This window comes from Ascaphus truei, chromosome 5 (assembly GCF_040206685.1).
Source record: "Ascaphus truei isolate aAscTru1 chromosome 5, aAscTru1.hap1, whole genome shotgun sequence".
Taxonomy (NCBI): domain Eukaryota; kingdom Metazoa; phylum Chordata; class Amphibia; order Anura; family Ascaphidae; genus Ascaphus; species Ascaphus truei.
Window position 1 is genome coordinate 120,196,152 of NC_134487.1, and position 19,444 is coordinate 120,215,595.

The window sequence follows — 19,444 nt, forward strand, 5'->3', positions numbered from 1 at the left end:
TCCTACTTACAGCAATGCTGAATGGTATAAACCAGTAGAACAACTGTCCTTGGATTCAGACCGGAACCTCTGCAAGGAATAGAAACAGCAGCCTCCAGGGATCCACACTGCCGAAACGATCACTGCTGGGCCACACTCAGTCCTTTGGAGTGAGTGAGGAGTACCACAGGGGTGGACCGGGGCTGCACGCTGTTGGAGGGATCACCGGCACCATACACACAGACCACCAGGTCGCGCGATGTGCTGGTGACGTCACACCACAGCCCGAGGGCAGGGGGAGCGCCCAGGAAGGCAATGGAGCTCAAAAGAGCTGAGGCAAAGTCTCTGCCTGGGGTGAATGCAGGAAGTCTCTTGAACAAGGCAAGGCTAAGACAAGTAGCTTGTGGCAAACACCGTTACATCCTAGTGAATCTAGGGTTATGCTCAGCCATCCCTGGAGGCTGCTGTTTCTATTCCTTGCAGAGGCTCCGGTCTGAATCTAAGGTCAGTTGTTCTACGGGTTTATACCATTCAGCATTGCTGTAAGTAGGATTCCAATTTTACTCCTACTGGATGTCACAGCTTTATTAGCCCTACTTACATGTGTATGTTGTTTTATTTATATTTTATACACTTGCATTAAATTTGTAATTATTTTCTTGCCAATCTTTTCAGTGCTTTTTTGTTTGTATTTGAGTTGCACTATGATCTTTTTTCTTTTGTCATTTTTGTTTTTGTCTTACATGTTTGTGTGTCCTCTATGAGACTTCATTGAAGATTCCTCCCAGGACTCCTCTCCATTCGTGTTGGACTTTATGTTTGGTCAGATCTTATTTTTATATAAATAAAGTTGTTATTAAGCAAATATACTTAAGGATTGTTTATTTAAAATATATTTGTTAGTAATAATAATAATAATACTACGGAGATTTATAGCAATTCACACCGATTTTTTTTTTGCTAGAAGGGGGTGTGACAGTCGCAGGATAATGGGCAGCTTTCTGTCTAATTTATAGAAGAAAGTGCAGACTTCGTATGGAAGTGATCCATTCCACAGTTTGAGACTGTGGGATAGAAAATCCAGGCCAGAGATTAGTGATTCTGTTTTTTCCCTCACCTGCTCTCCTAATTACTAGAACAGGTATTTAGAGCAGAGTGTTGCTTTTTCAGTCTCTCACCTAGAGCCTGGGGGTATCGCAGCTCCCCTGCATCCAGATCGGGGAGGACGCCCCCTTCACATACTGCAGCATCTGAGGCTCTAATGGGACGCTGTCTCCGACTCACAGTTAAGGACTCAATGTTATTCTGTGTGTTATTTTTAAGCTGGTAACTGGCTTAGCCAGCCAATATTGCAGATAGTGATATGCATGCGAGTTAGACTCCTGACAGAAGTAGATGTTATTTTTATGAGTTTTTTTTTACTTAAAGTGACAGTGTTTAAAAATGTGTAGTGTCACTATTGGAGAAATAAACCGCTGAAGGTTGAGGGCTGAGTGCCCCTTGTGTGTATACACATTTGTCCCCTTTTATACAAAACAAACCCTAGAAGACTGTGTCAGGAAGAGCCTAGGCAAGCAGCAGCGCAACCTAAAGGGATGTGAGGATTTGGGGGTCACGACGGTCGCAGCGTGACCTCCCCTCACCTCTCGTTGCGCCCGCTGCTGCGGGACATCCCCCTCGCCGGTCCCGTCCGGTTCCCGTGGTTGGGGGACTCCCCCCTCGTCCTCGGTGGGTGGCCGCTGTTCCGCGGGCGGCTGGGGCTCTGGCGGCTGCTTCCACTCATGGGCGCGTGCTCCCCCTCATTACGGAGCGCACGCCGGATCAAGTTAATTTATTCACTGCTCCTGCAGTGAAGCCATGCCCCCAGCTCACGCACAGGCTGAAATCATTCCCCAAAGCTGCTCACCTGCATTCTCCTCAAGACAGCCTATCCAGGACGGCTCCATGCACTCCTCCAGGTCTGCCCCCTCTTCCTATTCGCCAGCCGCACTATTTAATGCCTGTCTTGCCATTCCCACATCGCTCGACATAGTCTCTACTAGCGGATGTCTATGCTGGCTCTCTCTCTTGTCTTTGTTTATTCAGGTTACGACCCGGCTTGGCGGACTTCACTCTCTGGCTCTGGACCCCGGCTCTCACTTGACCTCGCTGCTTCTCACGCCCCTCGATCTCAGCTTGGACCCCGACCTTCCGGATCTCTCCTCTCCCAGACCTTGGCTAATGGCAACGACTACGTCTCTTCTTTTACCGGTACTGGCAAATATTGCTACAGCTATTTCCACCTGGCCTGGCACCACACTCCGGACACGCTCCTTCTGCTGCGGGTGCGTGCACATATACGTCCCCACCTCAGTATAAGGGATGGGTCTGGTCTACGGGCAGCACCGGCGTAACAAGGGAGCAGTTTGCCCTAGAAACTAATAGAACCAATGATATGTGGTAAGTACTGCAACTCGCCCCCTTACTCATTTCCAAACCACCCGCTGTAGCCAATATTGATGCTTAGACATAGAAGTTCAAAATGCCTGTAATCTAGTAGAATATTTGTAAAACAGATTTGAGTTTGACCCATTCACTTCTTCCTCTTCAAATTATGATCAGTGATCCAGCACTCCCAAAAGGATAAAAAATAATAATATATGTTTTACCTATAATCTATGTCTGTACACACACACACACACAACAGTCTTGCAAGGGAACCTTCCAAAGTGGCACATACAGTAAGGAAATAGTATTTGACCAGTGTCCTACCTGTGCTCATGTAAGGATGTGAAACTTAGCCCTCTGGGTCCAAGACAATTCTGTAGCTTCAGACAACGCAAAGCAGTATGGAGAGATGTATGCTGTGTATTACCCGAAGAGTCAGGGGAAAAAAAAAAAGAAGAAGGAATGGGTTCGAACCCAAACAAAAAAGTCTGAAGAAATTGAAATGTAAGTGGGCCCAACATATTGCAAGATGAGACCCTTCTTCAATATGCTGCAAATCTACTTCGAAGTGTTGGAAAAGCGTTCAGCTCAATTCAAATGAATGGGAAGAACACCGTTTCGAAATGTGGGCCACACTAGTATATTTCCATACTCCATGATCAAACCGTAAAATATAACATTTGATAATTTCCTTATTTCTACAAATAGACGCTTTACTATAGGTGTAATGTAAAGCACTACTTAGCAGGCTCTGCTTTCTATATTAAAGTGTGCAAGACTATGGAATCAACATCTTCCAGCGCTTTATCCTCATTTGAACAATATACAGTTTCCTACTATAGTAAACCGGATTTATATCACACTAATATACACACTGCATTTGGTTCACTAAATGTCCCACTTTTTCCAAGACCATGTGCTGTATGTGAGAAATATTCTGGTTCCCTGTCATTTGTCCTGGTTATCTGGGTTGGCAAGAATTGGAGTACATTTATCATAGCCGGTGTAACATACAGGTAGAAACACTACAGGTACTGTACATCACTCGTGGCGACGGGTAGCTTAATACCAGAGGGAAGAAATAGGCATTCTCCTGTTCTTTCTGAAAAATCTGGTTGCCCTTAATTTACACAGATATCAGTGTATTATTTGCTATATTGCGTAGAGTTAAGAATAAACTTAAGTCATTTGCAAAACCAACTTCCACATGATCCATTCAATGAAAATAAAAAGGGAAAATTAGGTATTGCGTTCCATTGTAAAAAGAAGATGAATGTTAATCCAATATCACTATACTGTGCAATTTCTCATTTAATTTGTTTTAGAATTGAATGTCAATGAAGGAAAGTACATCAGGGAAAATGCTTTCCATCTCAAAAGGGACATGGGTATTTTCATTAATTTCCTGAAACAGCCCTTCATGGCATAAAGTTACGGGGAGAAAAATGTTTTTAGTAGCTTAGTCACATAAAAAAAACAAACTATGTACAAGTGACTGACAAGTTAAAGCAAAGCCCAACCCACTAGGTCACTGTGGTGAAAATAAAAATTAATTGGGAGATGAAAAGTAACAGATTTAAAATTAAAGCATTTGGTTGTGCAAAATATTTTAAAATTATAATATAAAAGCTTAAAATCAGCAATCCATGCTGTTCAATGGTTTTTCTTTTGGGGGGGGGGGGGGTGAAAATTCACATATTAAAGACTCTGGGGTGTCCTGCGGTGTTCAACCACACTGCTCCCATTTGCAGGACCTACATTAACCCCCAAAACTCCCAGACAAGGATGCCAACAGGTCGGTCATTGGAAAGTTAAAAAAAAATGGAGCGAAGCGTGCGCTTCCATAGCGCAACAATTTCCTTTAATGTTAACAAGAGATGATGTAAAGTGCAATCTATGTGCTCACAATTTAAAAAAGCTTTCAAGCTTTATACTATAGCCACCTAGGTCTCTGTTAGAGTATTCAGGGGGATGCATGGCTAGCTGTCTCCTAGCCTCCGTATCATACCTCCACCCTCCTCGGGACGACCGTCACAAACTGCGGAATTGCGGAATGAAATTCGCCCAGATTATTCAATGCATTTCGTTGCTATTTCACTTCAATAAGGATTAGCTCTTAGCCAAGCTAATGCTGCTATCTATAGCATGATGGTCGCGATAGCAACAACTATACTCCATAAAATTAAAGCAATAAAAAGCCCATCTACAAAAATCAGAATGCACACCTAGTAGCTCCTAGTTAAGTTGCTGGGAGCTCAATCAAAGCAGGCGCTGCAAACAGAAAACACTTCAGAATAAGGATATGATAATGGCACATCAGTCCCGAAATGTAAAGCATAATCTTCTTAATTTAAGTATTAATGTATGCACCTTCATCAGGGATAATGAATATGTATGCCAACACCAAAACTGAGAAACATTGGGAGCACAACGGTTGAGCGCTGTGGAATCCCTCAAACTTAAGGTAAAGCAAATATGTAATTTGGGGGGGGGGGGGTTGCTGCTTTAAGGGGAGAACAGGACCTTGTATTATGAAAGTCCCTTTATCTTCCTCTTTAACGAACACATTTTGTATAACAACCCATTAAGAAGCCTAACAAATTTTTCCATTCCAAACATTAGTTTACATTTTTTCAAATCATTTTTGGGACTCAAATCTTATAAAGATATTGGAAACAACCATGGGATCTATGTATCAACACCCTCCACCTATGTATCTGCCCTAGCTTGCTTCATGAGTAGTGTCAGTAGGTGGTGTTGGGGAGGAGTTACATGATGCACGTATTATGCGTCTCTGTGTCATTCTTTTTGCTTTTCATTTGCCTCAAAAGATCCTCAACATCTGGAGTGGCGCAAGTCTAACATACTGCATCAGATGCAAGAAATGATTCTTACATATGCCGCAGCCGTGCATCTAAATGCATCTCTCTCTACATTGATGCACAGACCTCAAGGGAGTTCAAAGTTATTTTAGCTGCATTGTCCCTGAAAAGTGTTGATTCATTGTAACTTAACTTATGGTGCTATCTTTTAGGGGGACCATCGTGAAAGTTAGTTACAGATGATAGTATTGTGCACAGACATTTCCAAACCTCACAGGTTTCTTCTTAAATGTGTACACTACAATTACACAAATAATTATTGTGCTAGACCCCTAAAAAAGGAAACCAGCGTAAATTTAAAATTGGTAGAAAACTGCCAAGTTTAGCCCAGATTTGGGCTTCCGTGGTTTAGTTAAATCCCTGTTAATATTAGTTTGTGCAGAGACTGCATGCCATTTTCAATTTGAAAAATAAATAAATCCAACCCACTTATACAGTACAATGTTCCTCCTGTTCAATTGTAAGGGACAATAATTCAACAACTGGTTCAAAGTCATCTACCCTACTCTTTCACATGACATAAGAATCATACATACCTGTTCAATTTACATTGAAGGAAACATTGTGAATCAACAGCATGATTGGTGGGGAGAAGACCCCGATTATCTAGGTACTGAGCCTTCGTTACCTGGTTGTCAGAACTGCAGTACAACGTTTATTTTGTTCATACAAATTGATTCTACTCAGTAATTATACTTATTCATATAAAACGTGTCTACGATTACTATTTATAGAAAACAGTTTAACATATTACTTTTTTCTATTGCATCCAGAAAAGTGCAAATGTTGAAAGAAGCATTTTTCCTACATCATTACAACTCGTGGGACATCTTCTATAGCAGAGGTAACAGTTACATTACCCAAATAAGCACAAAACATTTACATGACAGACTATGTACAGTAATAGAGTTGAGATCAAACAGTAATTCAATAATCTTGAATTCATTAAAATAATAGCATGTACTGTAAAAAAAAAAAAAGAAGAAATTGGAGTGGGAGTATTGGGGAAAAAAAGACGTTATATTTCACATTAATCATTGATTAGATAAGACTATCCTGTTAAATCATTGCAACCTCAGAGAACAGCAAACTAATGGAAGGTAGAAACCCACTTAGCAAGATACTGGATAAAGGGAGTTGAATAAAAGGTTAAAGTGCATAGCCACACAACACTGTCTCTAGCATTATTCAGAATTGTTACACAGATGGTGATGTGTTTGATGTGTGTGTAAATGTAGTACTCAAAAAGGATAAATTGTGAAAAAACACAGTAACAAATAGCCGTTAACACAGTTAACAGTTAATTTGAGGCAGCGATTACAAAGATGTACAGTAACAATCAAAACGAGTTAGAAAGCAGATTTGATAAAATCGCCAATGGGTGCCATTTTTTTAAAATCTCATGCAAAAATGTTTTTTACTTCAATCTTGCAGTAGAATGGCAAACAACTAGAGGATTTCACATGATGTGGAAAAAATAAAATGGGTAATGAACAAAAAGATTTAATTTATATCATATAATTGCTCCAGCATCGTTACAGGTGCCATTTACGAGCACTGTGTACTCCACTGTACAGCAAGTCCTCATGTTTTCTACATACACTTTCCTTTTCAGCTGTAGACCTCCAGAAGTAGCAATATTTGGTCAATGTGTAGAAGTGGCTGCTATGTTCTCTAATAAGTTCTGCGATATATGGACCAATATGACATTTGTCTTAGATTAAATTGTGGTATACAGTGCTTTTAAAACCTTTCAAGTCTTTGTGTATACTGCGTGTACACTTCAAACTGTGTGTACACATGAAGGCATCTGTGATATTTTGAAAGTTCAATGTCCATAATATCATCTAGAAGCTCAGAAGTGTCGCTTTGTGGTATAAAAGTTCTTTATACAGCTACTATTAATTTGACCTGAAAATGACAGAATAAATACATATACTATGGGATTTAAGAAGATTTCCAAATAAATTGCTTAACATGTTTCAATACTTTATTACCGACAGTATTCTGAAAAATGTTTGGAAGGGTTGCATTATAAAGTGTTATTAAACAGAACGAAAAATAATAAATGAATACATAGACACTGCAAAGAATTTGTTTGCTTTTCAGTTTTAACACTACCACCTAAATTACCATGGTAGAATTCGTATTTTAGTATCACTGCTGGACACACATGCATATTTTAGAGGACTGTGTTACATTATTAAACAGCTCCCTTCTGTTCTACTTAAATCTGTATTACAGAAATGGTCCTTTCAAATTTGAATTTACTTTCAACTAAAGGAGAAGGGAGAAATGAAATCTTTTGAGATCCCAATTTTAAATCACTATACTATTCCCAGTATATACTATAAAAGTGCAGTCCCACATAGCACCAAATAGGTTCAATCGGTTATTGGAGCCTTTTTGACAAAAAAAAAAAAAAAAAAATTATATATATAATTTTAATAGTTTTTTTTTAAAGTATGTGTTGCAAATGTTTGTAAAAATCATTCTAAAATGTAGGGTGTGTTTTACTGATTATGGGGCTTATTCAATAAGAAAAAAAAAAAGAATGATTCCTGCACTCCTACCAATTAGGCTAAAATAAAATAGTAATCTCATGAATAAAGGTTATTTAGTTAAACCCTTTGGCCAAAGCATTAGAAGCCTGCAGCCAACGTCAAGGCACGAGCGAATTTGCAGGTACCTACACTGAATATATGTTATTGTCCCATGGACTGGTGAAAAATTTGAGAAAGCCCTGAAGGGGTTAAATAAAGCATATGCTTTTGTGAGTAGTGCAATTAAAAGCTGGCCAAAAGTCAGTATCATAGTTACCTTACTATAGATATGTAACGGGTTTCCCCCCCCCCCAATCGCAGATTATAGTGTGGGGGTACAGGAAGCATACAATGTTACTCGGGTGTGGTGCGTTACCTGTTGGCTCACAGGAGGGCTGAGCTTCCGCCACGGAGAACCTGGGGCAATACACTAGCATATACCTTTACAATGATGCAGCGCCTCCACCTACGATGGCTCCCGCCAGAGGGGGAGTAGTTCCTCGCAGGACAATACCCAATAACCACATACAAATGATTGGATAAGAACGAATACCTTTTACTGCTGTGACTAGAAACATGCAAGGTCAACAAGTAATAACAGGTGTCCCTTTCTATTAGGTGACCTGACTCAATGTTTCCCTAAGGTTAACGCTAACGGACACCACGGCGGGTGTCCACACATTATGCGTCACGGCGGACGCTACTGTCCCAACACAATGATCCCACCCTCAAGTCCAGTGAGTCCCACCCAAAGTCTCGCACTCCCAATACATAGACCAGCGTGTGTATATATGTGTGTGACTGCGCAGTCACTATGTCAGATGATAGGCCTTGTTGGTGCACGTGAGTTGGTGCGTTACCTGCCCGGGCTCCAGCCGCGGGTACTGCTATACCACGGGGGAATCGCTGGTGTGTCCTCCAAAGTTGGGGTGAATTCCGGCGTGGATAATATCACCGCTTCTCCCCGCCATCTGTACCTTGCCGATAACCGGTTGATGTCCACGGCCGCAGTCACTCCGTACTGGGCCTTCGCACTTATAGTCTAGCAGTCTCTTAGAGTCCAAGCTTAGGCCCAAGCCTCTTGGCGGAAAGCACAGTGTCCGCTGGATTCCTCACTAGCATATAGGTAAAGGGGCAGGGCCTAGGGCCTAGGGCCCTAGGGCCTGTCCTTAGCACACTCTGCTAGGGTGACTCAGGGCTATCTGGGGCCTAGGGGAGTACTGGCCTAGTGCCAGGAGTCACGGACTCCAGCACCCTACCTCTTACCCCTAGCTGCTCCAGTCGCCAACTCCTGTCGTGGTTCCTGCGCGCGAAATGTATCTCTATCTCGCCAGCAGAGCTCCTCCAGTCCTATTGGCTCCCATGCATCACGGGGCCGTCCCAAAGGCTCATGGGACTTGAAGTCCTCTTGCAGAGCCCTCCTCTATAGGCTAGTCCTTCGCGGGCTTTCTGGACCTTCACTGCGCAGGCGCGAGCTCCCTGTAGTCCTGAGGTGCTCCTAGCTCTCGCGCATGCGCAACGCCCCTAACAATGGCGGCGTCCTGCTCCGCGAACCAACGGAACCACAGCAACGCGATCGCGGCCTTAACGACGACCCCCTCGCGTCCCCGGCAACCGGCCGCAACCCTTAGTACTGCGCGGCTCGTGCACCAGCAGGAGAGAAGGTAATACCGCAAAGAGACCTGGCTACAGATATAAACTATGGGTGCACAAATTCCCTGGTGTGAATATAATAAAAAAAACTTACATATTTCTGTCAGCCTTATACATTGTACAAGTGTATACACACACACACACACACACACACACACACACACACACACACACACACACACACACTGAAAAGAATGGAAAAAGAGCACAACCCTAGTGCATTACCATAAAATAACAGTTTATTAAAAAAGGGGAGAGAAATGCCCACTTAGAAGATGAACGCTAAAAACAAGCATTGGATATAACACCAGATTACCGGCAACCGGCTGGAGACTTCACAGTTCACTGGAGGAAGATCTCAATCCATGCATACCTGCAGCAGCAATTGGGGGTCCACGAACCTCAGCTTGAGTGTATCGACATCCGATTGGAGCATAAATGTCCTCATAGAAATGTCTGCATGTAAACTACACAACCCAGCGCAGTATAGTCGTCCGCATTTAGAGGAAATCCCAAAAGGTAAACAGAGATCAGCTGCTTGCTGTGGGAGTATCGTGCACGGGCCATCATTGCATGTCAAGGCTGTGTGATGGCGCAATAGCCCTACGCATTTCGTCAGCTAACATCTGACTTCATCAGTGGTTTACCCACCAAGTGTGGAGGACAGCATAGTTCAAGATGATTGGCTAATAGGAAGAAACACACCAGACAGGTGTGTATGTCACATTATGGGCAAATCTCCTAACAGAAACTTAACTCATGATGCAAAATATACCAATAGACAGAATTGCCCTCAATTGTGTGCCTTGACACACAATTCCAGGCCGTGCACGATACTCCCATAGCAGGCAGCTGATCTCCGTTTACCTTTGGGATTTCCTCTAAATGCGGATGACTATATGGTGCTGGCTTGTGTAGTTTACATGAGAAATGTTTATGCTCCAATCCAATGTCGGTATACTCAAGCTGAGGTTCGTGGGTCCCCTTTGCTGCTGCAGGTGTGCACGGATTGAGATCTTCCTCCAGTGGACTGGGGAGTCTCCAGACGGTTGCCGGGTGTTATATCCAAGGCTTGTTTTAATTCATCTTGTAAGTGGGCATTTGTCTTCCCTTTTTTAATAAACTATTTTTTATGTTAATGCACTAGGGTTGTGCGCTTTTTCCCATTCTGTTTAATACATCTCTATTTTTGGAAGAGATACTTCCTTAGAAAGCGGCCCCCCTCCCTGCGGAAGTGGTTTTCTCCATGATCACGGGACATTGTTCCAGTTTGGTATAAGTTATCTTTTTAAACCATGAACTTTACATATGGACACTTGTTCTCATTGTTTGGTATTTGTATGCAAATATTGTTTATTTGTATAGATTATATAGTTTATCATAGATCTACACATTTATAGAGTTTTGAATTTGAGCGCTGGATTTCCTATTTCTCGTATGTAATATATATTATCATATATATTATATATAATATGAAAGGGAAGAGAAAAAGCACGTGCCACATAGCGCGATTTCGAGTTCTCATCCCAAATAACGAGAATATCGTCGATGAAACAGCCATAGAGACCAGGCCCAACTCAGGATTAGTTCAGATATAGTTGAGCTACCACAACCCCATAAAGAAGTTAGTATAGCTGGGGTTGAACCTGGTCCCCATGCCCGTTCCACAGATTTGAAGATAAAAGGATTCATTGAATTAAAAATAATTGTGAGATACTGATGGAGCGGCCGTTATTCGAACACATCTCGGCGCCAATTTTGAGTTCTCTGTTGTTCCCCACACAGCATGAAACGCGGCTAATCGCCCCAGGCACCCGCGCTTATTGCGGATGTTTTGTTTGAATTTCATGGATTCTGTTTCTTTGTTTGCAATAAAATGGATGAATTGTAATGTGTACAGTACTGTGCTACTGTGTCAATTTCATGTTTTTAAAAGCCAGAACACTAAAATTCATTTTTCTGCTCTCGCCGTGCTCGCATCTTAGTGCGGGAAGGCTGGAATTCATCCCGCGGTTTCAAATCGGGATTCCGATGTACATGACGCGTGAAGTGTTCGAATAACGGCCGCTTCATCAGTAGGATAAACCGGATACTCTTACTCAAACCATCAAATGGTCTAATCAATATATTTGGGTTACACTTGATGTCACATCCTTATACACCATAATAGAACACACTTTAGGTATTCAGGCCATTCAGCACTTTCAACACAAATCTAACATTTCACTTGCATTGAGCACTTTTATCACTGATCCAATCATATTCTTATTACATCACTATTATTTCTTATTTGACACTTCTTTCTATTTACAGACACGTGGCACAGCTATGGGCACTTCTTTTGCACCATCATATGCTAACTTATTTATGGGCTTTTGGGTGGGTCTCTTTAATTTTGGAGACCACAATCCATATCGAGATCATATTGTGATGTATCTTCGCTATATTGATGATCTTATTTTTTTTTGGCAAGGAGATACAGTTACACTTATGTCATTCATTAATTATCTCAATGTTAATGATTATAATTTACAATTCACCTACCAATTTCATAGACCTCACATAGAATATCTGGATGTATGTCTATACATCGACATGGATTGTCTTATATAAACTGACCTCTTCCGGAAACCTAACTCCCGCAACTCTTTCCTCAAGGCGAACAGTGGCCACCCAAGACCACTACTGAGAGGTATCCCAAAGACTGTGCCAAATTTGCACAGATGAAGAATCTTTTGAGACAGGCTGATGATCTCATGAAGGAGGATCGCATCTAGGGGTTACGATCAGGATATTATTGAAATAGCTTTTGAGAAAGCTCTCTGCATTAAAAATCGATCAAATTATTAATAATCCACAGACAAAAAAAAGACAATTTCGCATGACGAATCTGTCCATCTGTTTATATCTACCTTTAGTAGGCAGTCAAACCAAATTCGCTCTATTACACAAAAACACTGGTGTGTGTTACAAATGGAAAATGAACTTAAATAATATGCTCTTAAAAGGACCAAAATGTGTGTTTCGCAAAGCAAAAACTTTAGGGCATTATCTGTCACCTAGTCTCTTTAACTCAGAGAATAAGATCAAACCCGGTTCGATGTTGAGAGGTCACAAATTGCCTTGTGGCAATTGCAATGTGTCGTTATGCAGTACCCTTAAAAAAAAGTGAAAAATCACTACACAAAAAACAATTATTAAACTTTTGATTTTATGACTTGCCATTCAAATGATGTAATCTACATGCTACAATGTGGCAATAAATATATCGGGAGAACAATTCGACCCTTGAAAATCAGGATCTCAGAGCATGTTAGGTCTATAAAAAAATAAAGATGAAAATTATCCTGTATCTAGACATTTTTCCAAATGCCCATTTGGCAATTTAGATAAATTTCGTTTTAGTGCCCTCGAGCATATTACATCACCCAAGAGGGGAGGAAATAAAGAGGCCATTTTAAACCAGAATGCGATGTTTTTGATCTACACTAAAACATTTCTTGGTTTAACTATGTGGTTAACTAGTGGTCCTTAGTTTTTGAATTACTGTTTTCCGCCCTCCTAGTTGCTTAACTGTTTTCTATCTACACCTACTGTAGCTTACAGCTAGACTGATTTATACCTTGTATCTCCTTATAATATGGTGTATATAATAGTGGCAATTTAATCTGTATTATGGTATTTCCCATCACACTTTAATGCATAACTGTTTGGTCAATTATTACACAATCATAATAATAATAATATATATTTTTTTAATTATTATTTTTATTATTATTATTTATGCATTTTGCATTTGTATGCATTGGTATGTTCATATACCTATACAGGGCAAAGTCCATATATGTACATGGGTTGATATATGGATAATTAGTTTGCTGTACAATCCATCCATGGAATATCAATCCAATTCCAATATACAGAAGTATTTTGAGTATTTGGTGGTCTTAAACATCTATTTACACCACAAAGAAAAACAAAACGTCATCCCCGGCGCCAAAAGTTAAATGGTAAATAATATCACCAGTCACCAATGTCCTGGAGATGGTTCCAATACACCATAGACAATGTCATTGAGATATAGCACCTTTATGTATGCATTGAATATTACATCCTTTATATAGAATGTATCATTATTACGATTACTTTATTGTTCTCCACACATTATGCATATACATTTGATCAATTAATTTATCCTTTGATTATAAATCTCATCAACTTTCAGAACAATTATGCTTGGGTCTTTTGATTATTCCACATTAATGATATTCTCCAGGCAATTGTGTATTTGTATTCCCATTACATTGTTTTTGTTCTTATTGTCTTATATGTGTGTTTTTTAATCATAATACTATACTATGTTCATTTTTGTTGTGGACCCTGCTCTGTTGGTTCTGCCTCTAGGAGTGGTGCTGAGCTACCTTGCATCTCCCATTTACAGTACCACAGATGCTGGGGTGTCTGATACAGGTAGTTCTGGCTCGCACTGCATCACTTGGCGAGGGACGGAATTGGTGAAGTACAAACTGCCCTCTCCTCCCTGCAGTGTAGACCTCCACACTGGAGATGTCACTCTTCCCGTTAGATCAGCGTGACTTTCCTTACCCAGTTGCTGGGGTTGTTTCTGTTTGGCGCGGCCCCACGGGAATGCGTTACTTCCGGTTCCGGTTTTCGGACTTCCGTCTTATACCTATAAAAAGCAGGGGACCCCACGAGGGATATCTCACTCTTCAAAGCGCCCAACACGCACTAAATTAATCAGAGTTACTACTTTCTACCATATCCCTGATGTCACCCTTCCAATAAAGTCACTTTTAAAAGTATTTTGATGTGCCGAGCTCCAACATTTTTTCAAACTGCTGTGCACCGCTTATCTCAACTAGAGAAAAACGACTTCAAATTCGCTTTGCTGGAAGCACGCCAAAAAGGAGTCAAGAATATCGCTGCGAGTACTACCCAGGCTTGGGGTTGTGTACTTATCCTTATGTATGCAATTTTTACACTGTAAGTGGTTACTACGTTGATGTGGGGTGAAGAACAGGTCACATTAGTCTCACGGGCTTTATTTGTCCCTAGTATCCTTAAAATCCCCACTAGGAGAGAAAACATTATGTTATCCACTATGCCACGAGTGTCCCAAGAACCAATTGGAATTAAGAAATTATTCAACTCCACAGATACACTACATTTGACACACTACATTTGACTCATATGGGACATGTGTGTATGTATATATATATATATATATATATATATATATATATATATATATATATATATATATATATATATATATATATATATATATATACACACACACACACACACACACACACACACACACACACGCGTATACCATATATATTCTTCATATATCACCAGGCTCAGGACTTTTTAGTCTATTTTTTTCTTCTAAACCTGATACAAGACAATAAAAATGGTCACTTTCCAATTGTGGGAAGTTTATCCGTTTCCAAAAAGAATTTGACACCTGAGATACCTTTCTCATGCTTGTGTATATAAAGCTTGTGCAGCCAAAGTAGCCCATCTGTAAATGGCTTTCCACTTAATCCCCAAGATAGAGTCCAAACATGCAGCGTCTCAGGTACAATCGTACTTGGACCACACAGGGCTGAAAAAGTGGTCCACGTACCTGGACACCATGGACTCCACCCTGGAGATTATGGGTCTACCTGGTGGATAACTAGAGGTCCTTGTGGACCATCCACAGATGGTAAAATATAGGCACACACAGATAAGGGTTAAAGATAAATTTATAGTCCGTGGAAGTGATAATGCCCGGATTCTTGGCTAACTTGAGATAAAAATAATAATTGGTATTCGGTGATGGGGTCTGAGGGTGGAAGTGTGTATGATTTGGAGTCAGGCAATAATCTTTCTCCTCCCCACACACCTTAATCCTGAATGACAATACCACCACCCTTGTCAGCTTGTCTCAGAATAATGGATTCTAAATCTTAAAATTCTTTGAGAGCCCTTCTCTCACCTGATGTGGGGTTACATTTTGTACAGGGAGGTTTAGAACAAAGCTTTTCAAAATCCTTCAACACCAATGTGTAGAATGATTCAATATAACTACCCTTCGATAGGGATAAAAGTGATTTTGGAGCAAAGGGTGAGCGAACAAAGGTTTCACATTGTTCTTGGCCAGTACACTGGTTCTGCAATCAATATTGGATTTATAATTTCAGTATAACAATCACCGGTATCAAACTCCATGAGGAGTGACGTCAATGACTCAATACACTCTTGCTCCTGTGTTGAAAGATCTAATGCTAATTGCTGTTTTAAAGTGCAAAAGATCATTTGAGTGTTAGACTCCCAATTAATCTATTTAAATCTACAAAAAGTTCAAAATAACACAAATTGGAATTTGGAGCAAATCCCAAACCTTTATTAAGGAGGGAACACTGATAAGAAGTTAGCGTCTTTGAGGATAGATAGAAGACCACTTGTATAGACCTGTTCCCTAAATCTTCTTCGCTTTGATGACTCTCCCTACTCTAGTCCCCCAATTGGTCTCTCAGAATGGGTGTCGTGGGTGAGCACTTTTTGTCCCAGCGTGGATAGATTTTCCCTGAATCTTGGGGATAAAAATTGTGGGGTTTCCCTAAAAAAAGGGTTCTGTTTGAATTGGGAACAGTCTGCCTTGTGTCTGACCACTGTGTTCTGATAACTGGTACACGGTTGGGGTGGTCTATTAATCACCACTACATTGAAGCTCGAAATGGGATTATCTACTTGACATCACTAGTACCCACGGGATTAGTGGGTAAATTCAATTGGATGTATCTAAATGTCCACCAGAAGCCCCAATTCCAGCAGGACCATTGCCTGCATAATTATATTGGCTCTTATATTTCTGTTTCAAATTAGATTTGGGTTTTCTAAAAGATGAGGCAGATGAATCCCTAGATTTCCAATTTAGAGATCTACCACTAGCATAGCCATTCTAATCTCTAATGGATTTACGCTTTCGATCAATTCTTTTTCAAATTCAATGACTTATTAATCGTGGTTTCAAGATTAACAGAATTCTGGTTTCTCAATTCATTCTGGATATGTTCAATTTCAGTTTTTAAAACTGCAAGCCTGTTTTCACCTAAATATGTAATTAATAAAAGGGAACACTTACAAAGAGTATCATTCCCCTCATTATGAAAATTCTCATTTGTGTCAAAAGATGGTTGCTTGAGAATTCTCAGGCATCGTGGGATACGTTTTTGAGAAATGTATTTTTGTAAAGACATGTCCCATCAAAAACATATTTCTTCTTTTAAATGGGGCTCTCACTTTTTTTATTACGTTGCTTTTACATTTCCATGGATGTGGTTTATTCTTTCTGAAAGCTGCTGAAATGCCATTGCTGCTATATTACTGTATACCCAATTTGACACTGTTGTAAGAATACTAAGAATTTTGTCATCATTCCATTATCTATAGGATATACTGTAGTTAGCGCTACTCTCAAGATAAGAAAGGGGTGTGCAATGAAATGCCAAATCTCTGCTCCTAAAAACCAATCCCTCTATAAATATCAGGTCATTGACGAAACCGATTTGTATGTAGTCCTAACTTACAATACAACTTCATTGCACGGTATAAGACAGGGTGTTGCATACACCATGTGGTTGGAAGATCCGAGATGGATTCCTTGACCAAAGTGTGCGTTGAAACACCTTGTTTTAAATCCTCAAGACCTACCACAGCAAAGCATTGTTAAAGTCTCTTTCAGCTAATGAGTTAAATATGCACAATGTTACTACTATTATATACTTTTAGAACAAACTATTGCAGCATAGTTAAATGTTACAATAACTTTTAGAATCTAGCACAAGCTGATTAATGTAGCTGTCCATTTTTTCCTGTGTATTAAAACAGGAGTATACCACAAATTAAATGGATCCTGCTTCTTCCAATCAAACATCACAAAACTGAAGTATAGAAAAAAACATATTTGTATTAAAGTCTAGCATCTCAAAAGTGTTGGTATAGATTTTATATCTCCTGCATATGATCATTTTACAAAAATATACCCCATGACCGCTAAAATTACCAACCTGTCACAAAAAAACACTTATATTAAAACTAAATTAGGATCCTGGAAATGGTCATTTGGTAAAATGCAAGCTTTTAAGTTACTCCAAAAATATTTCAAGTAATGAATACAGTGTTTATTTGGTGATGTAACTAAACTGATTTGGACTCTCACCTAAAAATAATCACACATGCCCTGTGCTGGTCACCACTTATATACAACAGGCATGCAGCGCAGTATGCCAATGCAAATATTTGATGTCACACTGAGAAGCGATGCAAAAGTAACATAGTTATAATGCTTTCACTTTTCACTCTGGTGAGTAACTGCTTTACATCTATGTTGGATCGTGGCAATTTGATATATAAACTCCTGCACACCGAGGTCTGCCTGCAGGCCTGGTTATGTTTCTGTTTGAATCCAAAGGTCAGAGAATATGTTGCAAGACATCACATAGGTATTAAAAGAAAAATGCGACAGGGTCACCAGAAAGATAAACTACACGATTAGACTATTGTACATTTGTTCCGGCAAGATTTTTCTATGCAATATACACAGAAATCATAAAATACTTACCACTCTGCCAGAAAATCTCTCAATGGCCCTTTTGACTTTTCCATAAGTCCCCTTGCCTAGGGTCTCCTGGAGCTCATATCTGTGCTTCAGGTTGTGTTTGTGATGATGTCTCTTCACCCCATGCTGCTTCTTTAACTCAGAACTTGCTGCTGCTTCTTCAGATGATGACTGGGATGGGGAGAGGTGCATGTTCTCCACCATGCCCACAGCTCCATTTTCAGCGCCCACAGCCAGGCTCTTGTCATCAGCACTTGTATCCAGTTTATCCACCGCAGAATCACTATCCATCTCCGGCAGGGATTGTGGATCCTCACCAGGAGAGAGTCAAACAGTGTCTAATTCGGTCTTCAGTATGTAGCAGCCACAGTCAGTTCTAAGCTCTTGCAACAGCGCATTTGGGCACATTCATCAAGTGCACCCGCCCTAGCAAACCCTACATGGGGGACACTACACAGAGTGGTTAAGGTGGATGGGAGGTTAAATTGGTGTCGGATGGCACCAGCAGTGTGATCTAATCACCCTCAGCGGGCGCAAAACCCAGCAGCAAAGCCTTCATCTGTAGTGCAATTAAACCTATACAGTGTCTCTGACGAGGCTGCTGCACACAAGCCTGTTCAGGATGCTATCATCAGAGAGGACACAAAAACAAATGTGTAAAGCCTGGGCCATGCACGCCCGCGTCCTCACTGATTCACCTATTGCATATGATATTGCCACTCAGTGGGGGTCTGTCCATTTCCAATCTATATTTGGTCTGGCTGTTGGTACAATTCCTCCAAAGCGTCAGCCTTCAGCAAAGGTACAGCACGATCTGCCTTGGCTTGCAGCGGGGCTCTCCATTTAACCTTAAAATCGGCAGTGCCTCGTGGTGTAGCCCTTCTGATTGGTGACCTGAGGTGCACGGTGTACAGTTACAGGATGGTGATTCACCCTCCCTGATTGCCATGATCCTTTGATTTCCTTCCTTTCTGTTTTCTCTCTCCTGGATGCTTGTGAAGCAGCAGTTTGTAGGCTTCTGCGAGAGGCCCTTCTCATTCCCTGTTCTTTCCTCTTGTCTGTGGAAAAGCCCATGTGGGTGGAGGCCGCCCTCACCCTCCTCCCCTTCTCCCTTACATTCCACACTGTGCTGGAGCTGCCAGTGTTTCCACTTACAAATAAGGATTCCAATCCTACAATTCTTGGTCAAGAAATAACATTTCCTGGACACAAACCTCTGATCAAAAATGTAGCTAAAAGGTGGTACAAGTTACAACATGTATGAGAAGAACAGACAACGCTGTGCAATTTCCTTAGTTCTGCCTATTGATCTGCAGTTAATAAACCTA

General features: G+C 40.7%; 1 protein-coding gene across 1 annotated transcript in view; it reads right to left on the bottom strand.

Moving 5' to 3' along the window:
• The window catches only part of NUAK1 (NUAK family kinase 1), a 127,259-nt gene extending 108,625 nt beyond the window's left edge, over nucleotides 1–18,634 (bottom strand). Inside the window, exon 1 of the mRNA XM_075600527.1 lies at nucleotides 18,120–18,634. Coding sequence (XP_075456642.1) covers nucleotides 18,120–18,407 — 288 coding nt within the window. The 5' untranslated portion in view covers nucleotides 18,408–18,634. The remainder of the gene's footprint in view (nucleotides 1–18,119) is intronic.
• Nucleotides 18,635–19,444: the final 810 nt, after the last annotated feature.